Raw genomic sequence first — 10,539 nt, forward strand, 5'->3', positions numbered from 1 at the left:
AAATTAGTCAACTGACTCTTATAAATAGGACCAGAGGTAGCATATTAAATTATACTACCTCCGGTCATAATTAGAAGAGCCAGTTGACTAATTTGAAAAGATTAAGGAAGTAAGTTGAGTTAGTTATTTGTCCTAAATAGATGTTGTATTTCCTAAAATATCCTTGCTAACCAAGTGTATTGACTAGAACTGTTATTGTTAGAAGCGCCACTTTGGAAAAAAATATATAAATATGAGAAACAAAATGAATTGGGGTTTTATATTTAGGATCAAAATAAAAGTCAAATAAGATCTTATATTAAGAACCGGAGGTAGTATTTATTAATATTTTATTGTACAGAATAGTTAATCTTATTTTATTATCTATGCTATGAAAAATTCAGTTTTCACATAAACATCTCTTGGTCGAAAATTACTCCATTCTGCCGTGCCTATTAGAATGATTTTGAGGGAACATCATTTAAATGTACTGATTTGTTGTGTCTTTGGATGTCACGCTATTGAGACGGTTGACAATCGCTTCTGCTGTTGCCCTTATATTAAGCCATTCTCTATTTTTCGCTCTCCTGAGACTCTTACAACAACTCCAGTTGTATAACTCATTTTAATTTTATATTACTGATCATTTTATCCCAAAAAAAAAAATACATATATATATGCTTTTAGTGTTTTAACATAAAATAAAACTCATAGAAAGTCATTATAATCTGTGCAACTCATTTGTTAACTTTCAGATATACAAAGAGACTTGCCTTGTTATAAATTAGTTATACGATAGAATTTAATAAAATACTAACAGGAATTTAAAATTACGAAATAAATTATAAATTATAAACTTCAAATTAAGATTAGATTGTGTCACCCTCACATTCCGAAGTCAACCATAAAGCCCCCTCTAACCCATCATCCTTCCAGATGCAAAAGAGTGCCCACCATTTTCATCCTCTGGTATTTCTAAAGGGCAAGTTTCTCTTTTTTACGTTGAGATTGGAGTGGCACAAACTCTAATATTCTCTCCGAAAGCCATGAGGTTTTTCATTCTTGGTTACAGGGTAAGACTTAAAGCCACCCTCGTTTCGTTATGGTTCTTGGCTCTGAAATCGTGCTCTATCACAACTGCTTACCAAATTTAGCAGGACAAACAACGGCAGGTCCCGTGTGCTGAGGGAACATGTACAACGTAATGTACGGGTAGATTAATTCTGCCATGGGGATCCAATACACTCAAGAAAGTTCAAGCAATCAATGCAAGCAGGGTATTCTCAACCACAAAAAAAGTTTTCCATTTGTCCCGGGAAGTGAGGATAAATCGTACATCCAAACAGCTTATATATATATATATATATATATATATATATATTCTGAGCTGAAATGTAAATCAGCCACCAAGAGCCGTGATTGAGCATGACCACTGAATTTAACCACAGCACAACATAAAACTCATTAAGCCAAGAGTTGTTACAGATTCTTCATTATTAACTCTCTCCTTTTGATCTAATTTTGCTCCCACTAGGAATCATACAACACCACAACCTAATATTTCCTTATTGCAGCAAAAGAGACTGTTCTCGTGATATCTCTCTCCTCTTCTAGACCAGTAGGAGTCAAATCCACAACTTCAACGGAAGAATTATCACAACTTACAACAGTTCCTTGGCTGCAGCAATTACGGCTTCCTTGGTGAGGCCAAACTCCTTGTAAAGTTTTCCCGCTGGAGCACTTGCTCCGAATCGATCAATCCCGATTGCTTTTCCCTTGGTTCCGAGAATTTTGTGCCATCCAAATGTTGATCCTGCCTCAATGCTAACTCGTGCAGATACTGAAGCTGGGAGAACACTCTCCTTGTAAGCATCTGACTGCTGCTCATAAAGTTCCCAGCAAACAAGAGAAACAACTCTCACTGCTTTCCCCTCGCTCCTCAAATCATCAGCAGCTTTGGCAGCAATTTCCAACTCGGAACCAGTTCCGATCAAAATGACATCGGGCTTGTTACCTGATGAGTTATCGGAAATGATGTAGCCACCCTTCTCAACTCCTTCAATAGATGTTCCTGCAAGTTGGGGAAGCTTTTGCCGAGAAAGGGCAAGAACTGAGGGTGTTTTCTTGTTGAGTACGGCAACTTTGTATGCACCAGCAGTTTCATTTCCGTCAGCTGGACGGAACATAAAAATATTTGGCATTGCCCGGAAGCTTGCCAAGTGCTCTATCGGCTGATGGGTTGGCCCATCCTCCCCGAGTCCAATTGAATCATGGGTCATAATATAAATAACACCAGCTTCGCACAGGGCAGAAATTCTCATCGGAGCTCTCATATAGTCAGTGAAGACAAAGAAAGTAGCACAATATGGGATCAGCCCAGGGCTATGAAGTGCAATGCCATTGCAAATTGCTCCCATCCCATGCTCACGGACACCAAATCTAATATTGCGTTCTTCAGGAGTATTCTTTTGAAAATCTCCAAACATTTTCAGCAAGGTCATGTTAGAAGAGGCAAGATCTGCGCTGCCACCAAGCAGACCAGGAAGAACCTTTGCAAGGGCATTCAGGTTCTGCTGGGACAGATTTCTGGTAGCATCAGCAGGACTCTCAGGAGTGTACGTCTGAAATTTGAAATCAAATCAGAAGCTTGATCAATATTCCAGAAACAGGTTTTGTATAGTTTAAAAGTTTCATGATGAAGATGAAAATATGCAAGCTATCTAACATAAAATTACAACACTCCTTGTGTGCAGATTAATCAAATTTTAGATGGTACAAGAAATTTGAATATTCACTCACAGGAAGTGCTTTCTCCCAACCAGCAGGTAATTCACCAGTAATAATAGACTTCAACTCTGCAGCTTCCTCCTTGTATTTCTTCTCATATTCAGCAAACTTAGCATTCCACTCAGCTTCAAGTGCAGCACCATCGGGAATGTGGCGGCTCCAATGGCTGCGAATGGGAAAGTCTCATTCAGGATCATATAAATCTTAACAGACTAATTGAAAACAATTGGTGCACATGGTTACAAAACACACGCATGTGCATAAATATATATTTTGGCAAATGTGTCAACTCATAATCAAACATAAATTATTAAGCATCTCATAAGCTGAACTTTGTCCAAAGAAAGACAGAACAGGCATCATCCTATCATCTTCAAATCTTCAAAGTTGGCCACATGAATAGATGTTATGCTATGCCATCCAAATTATTCATAGCCACTATTAGTAAAAGCTTCTGTTGTCTCCTTAAGATGGTGTTTAGCTTATCATTCTATCTTGTGGGAGGGGCAGTGTTGTTTTCCCTATAATTTGGCTCAGCTGTGTCCTATTTGTGTAAAAGACACAAGTTAATCCCCCTTTTTTCAAAATTTGGACATGTATCAGCATTGTGCAGGCAGAGTCTAACGTATGTAGATATCCAGCACATATCATACAAAGTTATACACTGAAACACTATAAAATATGCATATCAGTGCTCTATAGGCCAACAGAGAAACCTCAAATCCCATCATCCATACCGCTTAACATCTTCAGGCACATGGAAAGGCTCATAAGGCCACCCAAGATTCTTCCTTGTAGCATCCACTTCTTTGGCACCCAATGCACTGCCGTGCACACTGTAGCTGTTAGCCTTGTTAGGAGAACCATACCCAATGGTAGTGGTCACCTGTGGAAAAGAATCGTTCAGAAAAACAGCTCCATCAAAGCAGAATAAAAGTGAAAATGTTCAGTTTCACATCAATTACTATCAGTAAATTCCAAATCTGTGGGCCCATTGAATACATATGTGTGTGTGTAGATGATCAATACAGAAAAAATTAAAAGTGAAAAAAAAAAATCTCCTTATATGGCGTGACAAAATTCAAGTCTGCATAGAATAAGATACTCAAGTCATTTTACTCAAATCAAGTAACTTGGGAGGATTAATTTGAAAGAACATATCAATTTTCAAGAGTAAAACATTAAGGGTTCTTTAGGCTTTTTCCCTCCTTCTTGCTTCTAAAAATCTGTTTGCTTCAATATGGCTTCCAAGGAACTAACCTTAATTAAAGTGGGCTTGTCTTTGACAGCTTTGGCTTCCTTAATGGCAGCACGGATATCATCATAGCCAGTATTTCCATTCTTTACCCAAATAACATGCCATCCAAGTGCTTCAAAACGCTTATCAACATTCTCAGTAAATGCAATCTCAGTGTCACCATCAATGGAAATGTGGTTGTCATCATAGAGTGCAATGAGCTTTCCAAGGCCCCAGTGCCCAGCAAGTGAGCAAACTTCATTTGAAATTCCCTCCATTTGACAACCGTCACCCAGAATCACATACCTGTGGAAATCAAATGTAATTGGTAAAATGCCGAACAAAGAAGGCATTACACTTTCAATGATCATAATAAAATTGGTGACTTAGAGCCGTCGGGGGAAAAGATGTGGGCATCTTACGTGTAATGGTCAACAATCTCATTATCAGGTTTGTTGTATCGGGCTGCCAAGTGCTTCTCTGCAAGGGCCAATCCCACAGCATTTGCAATGCCCTGGCCAAGAGGACCTAAAGAAAATAAAGCAATAAATGAGAGAACAGAACAAACAAAGGAATGCAAGATTTTTTTTTTTTTTTTTGGGTGAATAGAATGCAAGAAAATATTAATAATTCATATAAACAAGGGAGATATCCGACCTGTTGTTACTTCAACTCCAGGTGTCTCAAAGTTCTCCGGGTGGCCAGGAGTTCTGCTTCCCCACTGGCGAAATTCCTTCAAGTCTTGTTCCTGGATTTGATGTGAACACCATGAATTTAGTTTGATGAATATGCTATGGTTTATGTGCTCACAATTACAGCTTCATCAATGATCCCGTGAACTCTGCTCGGGTGTGTATTGTGTGACCAATAACAGACTAAAACAAAACGTCTTCAACAAAAACTATGAAACCATTTAACAAATTAATGTAAATGAACTTGCCGAAATGCAGAGTAAACAACATGCATGCACGCAACTTAAAACAGTTTATTATTGATTATTCCAATCCTATATCCATCTAATTCCCGGAAGCCATTTCCTCATCAGGTAGGTCAAGTTAAATACACGTAGATTTTCAACTCAACTGCATTTAAATTAAACAAAAACATCATAGATCCCAGTCCAAACCAGTTCCACCAAACACGCACGCACAAGGGGAAAGAAGCTCACCCTAACGCTATCATATCCAGCGAGGTGGAGCAAAGCATACTGGAGCATGCAGCCATGGCCAGCAGACAAAATAAACCGGTCACGGTTGAACCAGTACGGGTTCTTCGGGTTATACCTCATCAACTCATCGTAGAGAATGTGACCCATCGGAGCACAACCCATGGGTAGACCCGGGTGGCCCGAGTTGGCCTTCTCGACGGCATCAATGGACAGGAACCGAATAGTATTAATAGATTTCTCAACCAACGCTTCAGTGGTCTTATCCAAGGTCTCAACAGCCGTAGCTCGAACTACACTGCCGGACCCAACACCACGACGACGCGAAACTGAAGCCGGCTTGGAGGAAGAAGAACTGGAAGAATGTGACTTGAGGCCAGAGAAGGAAGGCAAGGAGACGCCGGAAAGAGAGATGCGGTCAGAAGAAGAGTTGAAGGCGTGAAGGGAAATGGCTCGGGCCAAGAGGGCTTGAGACAGGTGCAAGGAAGAAGAGGAAGCCATGGATGGAAGTTTGGTTTGAGGGAGGCCCGAGAGAGAAACAAAGAAGAAATGGGGGTGGCACAAAATCGGAGCTTTCCGGTGAGGAAAGTATATGGAGAACCAAAAAGGTTTGACTCACAGTCCCAAAAGAGGCGGGTGGAGGAGTGAACTGATCTTTAGATTAAAGCAACGAACAATCTCCACCTATGCTTATGGGTAGGTGCTTCTCCACCTCTCAATCTTTTTCCTTCATGTTAGCTGATAACAAACCAGAAGATATTTAATTTCTAATTTTTATTTTTATTCTAAATAATTGTGGCCCTTTTTATTTGTTCAGATCAAGGAAAAACTGTGGCCTTTCGTATGTATTTATATTGGCGTTGGACTGTTGGTGGAGTAAGCACTCTCCTAATGCTGATATCATATCATTAAAATTCAATTCTTTACTGCTATCTTTATTAATCCTCTGAATGTTTGGTAAAATTTTTAATATGATATCTATTTATAATATTTTATTTTAAAATTTTAAACTAAAACATGGTATAAAAAATTTACAATACTTGCCTCAAGTTTCTTATACCTATTATGTTAAGCTTTTCAATCGCATATGGTCCTATTTTTAAAATAATATCATTTAATTATAAATTCATGCCTAATTTTGAAATAACATCATTTAATTATAAATTTACATAAAAAAAGGGGGACACGTGCCTATATAAATAATTTGATCTAAGTATTTTTCATAAAAATTAAAAATATTTCTTTTATAGATAAATATGTTTTCTTGTCATGTCACGCGAGTGAGATTTTTTTCCCTATATATGAGAGAATGAATATACTAGTGTTTATCCTGTTGTTTGAGATAAGGTGGTCAGAAACTGGTTGCCACCAAAGCACCACAAAATCATCCGCCTTGAAGTCTGAGTGGCGCCCGTATTTTGTGAAGATCCCATCAAAATTAACGAAATCCCATTTTATCCTTTTCCTGAAAAATTGTCATTTTCAAGTCTGCAACGGCATCATCCTTAGCAAATCAAGTAAAATTCATGCGCGTGCTATAAGTTTTTTGTCCTCGCATTATTTTTCAACTTTACAAGTGATGAGATTTGTCAATTTGTTGCCAAAAACAACCCCCCCAAACCCGGGGAGAGATAGTTAATTGTGTATACTGAGAAAGTGAAATTAATTTTAATTCCACCTAATGACATAAGATTTAATGTTATTGAAAAATTGGTTAATTTTAGCAATAAACATAACATGAACTCTTAAAATACTTATGTAATATTGGATTATACAAGTTACATCAGTTTATAAGTTAAGTAAATCAGTTTAAAAAATAATAAATATGAATGATAATATAAATTTAAGTCTTATATTTAAAACTAGTTCTCACATTTAATTAGTTTCATACCCTTCAATTTCTTATTATAAGATCCAAATAACTAAATTGTGCTACTTAAGAAAGTGATAAGATGCTTAAATATCCTAAAAGTATTCACAAAGAAATGCCCAGTACCTAGAATTTTGTTAACTCTTATATATTCTGAAATTTTATTTTTGTACCAAAAATACGTTCGCCATTGTCTACCATTAAGTTTGACCGTTAAATACTGGTGTCTCTAACTATCAAACTTGACTGCGAATAGCGGTTTATGGTAAAAATGCTATGAAATAAAACTTTTAACACATACAAAAGCAAAAAAAAAAAATACAGATGTTGGATGCTTTTTTGTAAATACTTTTAGGATATTTAATCACTTTATCCCTTAAAAATAAACTACTACCTCACATCCTCAATATACAAACTAGTTGAATATTAGATTTGATCCTAAATATATAATCTCAATGCCCTTTATCTTCCAAATTTATAACTTTTTTTTTAAATATCCATATTCATTGTAAAGGGTTCTCACTAAAGGATAGCTCCAATGCATATGATTAGATATGCTGGTTTAAGAAAGTCAATACATATTTATTACAATTAACCAATTTAACTAATTTTTTTATCTTTTCAGATTAGTTATCTAAGTTTTATACTCTTCTGGTCCTAAATATAAAACCTCTTTTGTAGTGTAATTAATATAAGACCCCTTTCATAGTGTAAATTACATTACGAAAAGAGTCTTATATTTAGAACTGAAGGAGTATTAAAGACTGAGAGTTGTATTAAAATTAACTAAAAGTAATAAATATGTAAAAAAAATATTTTCCCACGAACAAATTCAAAAATGTAGATCTTGTAATAAGAAACAGAATAATTGTTAGACATCAGAAGGAGTAACTACTCCCTCCGTTCCTTATTATAAGAGACATTTGATCCTTATAATATATTCCTATATATAAGAGACACTTAAAAGTTGTCTTTATTTTTTTGTGTTGATTTCCTATTTTACCCATATTCATTGTCTCCAACTCACACTCTCCCTCCCTCCCACTTCTCTTTCTTTTAATAATTTAATTGTTTTCTCTCATGCTTCTCCCCTTATTAATGAGGGCATTTTTGAAAAAAAGATTATATTTTTTACACATTAATTATTCTTAACTAATTTTAAGTGTTTTTTTTATTAACATAATTCAGTTATTCGTCTTTTATAATAAAAAACGATGGAGTATTATTAACTAACATGACATTAATAATGAATACACGTCATTACTGACAGGTTGGCTGAACTCAGTTGCTGCAGAACCCTCCCCTTGTTCAAATCATTCTGTAATCATTTAACCAAGGTATCCCGCTGCTTTTCACTAATTACCATCATCTCCATAATTATCATCTTGCTTTCCATGTTTTTACCAACTTTATTTTTAATTTTTTTGGTGAAATGTTTCTCTTTTTTTAATCATAGAAAACGAAATAAACATAAAATCACAAAAAGAAAAATTACAAACCACAATTGGCAAATAGAAGAGCCTAGGATTTGGCTTTGATAATATTGTTTTATGACATGCTACAGACCTTTGCTTCTTAATACCGAAGTTAGTGGGTACTTAGATGGCATGGAAAGTGCTTTTGAAAAGTAATTTTTTATAAATTGAGATAAACTTCTTCGCACATTTACTTTGTATATCATAAAATTATTTCTAAAATCATAGTTTGGTTTCTATCCAAATACTCTCTTAAACTATGAACTAGATCCTATATTGAGTATTACACATAGTACTAAAAAACCACAAACATAATATTACCTTTAATCCTTGATCTAATATCAATTTGACTAATTTGAAAACATTAAGAAAGCTAAATAAATACTTAATTATATCATGGGTCACATGATCTCTCTAAATGGTTTGAAGAAAAAATGATAAATATAAATACTTTAAAGTAATACCTCTTATCTTTAATATAAGTACTATAATTGGGGTGAGTTTTAGTCTTAAACATAATGCTTCAATTTACTCTGCCTCTAATTTTTTTCAAAATATTTCTATTGATTGTAAAAAGTTATCACCAAGTGGTATTCTAATATACATGATTAAACATGATAGTTAATAGAGATCAACATACATTTGTGACAAATAACTAACTCATCTATTTTTTTAAATATCTTTAAATTAATTATCTAGTTTTTATACTAAGAATAAATAATAATAATTTATTTAACTTTTTTTTAAACATTGGTTAATTAGGTGTCATATTATGGGGCAAAATTATGATTCTATAATTTCAACAAACGAGGACCCCTTAGTGTCGAGTAGGGCTGCACATGGACAGGGCGGGACCCTTGCCCGATGCCCAGCCCGAAGAATGAACGGGCTGGAAAATGCAGCCCGTTGCCCAACCCTACCCATGAAAAGCCCTAATAAATTTGGGCTAGGCAGGGCGGGCTTTTATGCCTAACAAGTCAATATACTATATTAATTAACTAATTATTTATATCCTTCTAAATAATCTAATGTAACTTTATTAAAATGGAAACTTGGCCTTAATTTTGTTATTACTAATTAATATACTATGAAACTACTTTTTGTAGTAGCTAAGAGGAGTGGACTATGACAAAAAATGTTGTTAATATATTTTATTAAACTTAATTATTTTTCTAGTTTTTAACTCTCAAAATCATTCAAAAATAAATAAGTATAATGAATACTGAATATTGATACAATAATGCGTTTGATTTAGGAAATAAATATGAGGCAAATAAATTATATATAAATAAAATTATATATATTTTTGCGGGCAGGGCAACATACCATGCCCGATGCCCAGCCCTGCCCAACAGTTTGTCCAGTCCGAACATGCCCAATAGTTCTTTCGGGTCATGTTTTTTAGGACGGGCTAGGCATTTTTTTGCGGGCTTGGGCGGGCATAGCGGGCTACTGAGCTTCATGAACACCCCAGTGTCGAGTTAGCCGGATCTCCTGTAGCTACAAAAAGCTTTTGGACGCCGTGAAGGGGCGGTAACCTCAATGCGGAGTCGGAAAACCCATTCTGATTGAAAGGACCCAGATTATTTTGCCTTTTAATTTTTAATAGTTGCCGTTTAAAAACCGCATAATTATTATTTTCAATAAACCTAGGGGTCACTTGCCTTCCCATGTATCGTGTTACGTACTTTGACTTCCTTCCAATGTCAGAATAATTGCCTAATTTTAGGCCTATTTCTCTTTGGACTGTAATGTTAGGCCTGTCTAGTACTCCTATATAAAATTGATTCAATTTCAATTACATGATAAAATAAAAATTAATTGATATTAAATAGTAATAATTGCCTAATTTTAGGCCTATTTTTTTATTGCAATTGTCAAATAGACTTTTGAATCAACTACAATTTGTCGCATTTGCTAAATACTGTTTTTTCTAACTCAATATTTTCCCAGAAAACATTCCAATTAAATTTATATTTAAAAAATAATATTTATTCCTACCTGACCTAAGTATTATGCTCAATTT

The 10,539-nt window shown here is 35.1% G+C and overlaps 1 protein-coding gene across 1 annotated transcript; it reads right to left on the reverse strand.

The window, feature by feature from the left end:
* Nucleotides 1–1,398: 1,398 nt before the first annotated feature.
* LOC114711403 (transketolase, chloroplastic) lies at nt 1,399–5,828 on the reverse strand. Its single transcript, XM_028895794.1, has 7 exons — nt 5,172–5,828; nt 4,661–4,751; nt 4,426–4,531; nt 4,027–4,309; nt 3,504–3,652; nt 2,779–2,932; nt 1,399–2,600 (listed from the first exon to the last, which is right to left on the reverse strand). Exons 1-7 carry the CDS (start codon nt 5,667–5,669, stop codon nt 1,641–1,643), a joined length of 2,241 nt encoding a protein of 746 aa, XP_028751627.1. The 5' UTR covers nt 5,670–5,828; the 3' UTR covers nt 1,399–1,640.
* Between the last annotated feature and the right edge of the window lie 4,711 nt (nt 5,829–10,539).

This window comes from Neltuma alba, unplaced genomic scaffold (assembly GCF_004799145.2).
Source record: "Neltuma alba isolate B1F8T4 unplaced genomic scaffold, ASM479914v2 tig00011289_pilon, whole genome shotgun sequence".
NCBI classification, from domain to species: Eukaryota; Viridiplantae; Streptophyta; class Magnoliopsida; order Fabales; family Fabaceae; genus Neltuma; species Neltuma alba.

Coding starts and splice junctions, on each gene's coding strand:
- LOC114711403 (XM_028895794.1), bottom strand. CDS start 5,669: ATGGCTTCCTCTTCTTCCTTGCACCTGTCTCAAGCCCTCTTGGCCCGA. Junction 3,653..4,026: donor ACAAGCCCACTTTAATTAAG/GTTAGTTCCTTG, acceptor TCTTTTCCACAG/GTGACCACTACCATTGGGTA. Junction 2,933..3,503: donor GTGCCTGAAGATGTTAAGCG/GTATGGATGATG, acceptor TCCCATTCGCAG/CCATTGGAGCCGCCACATTC.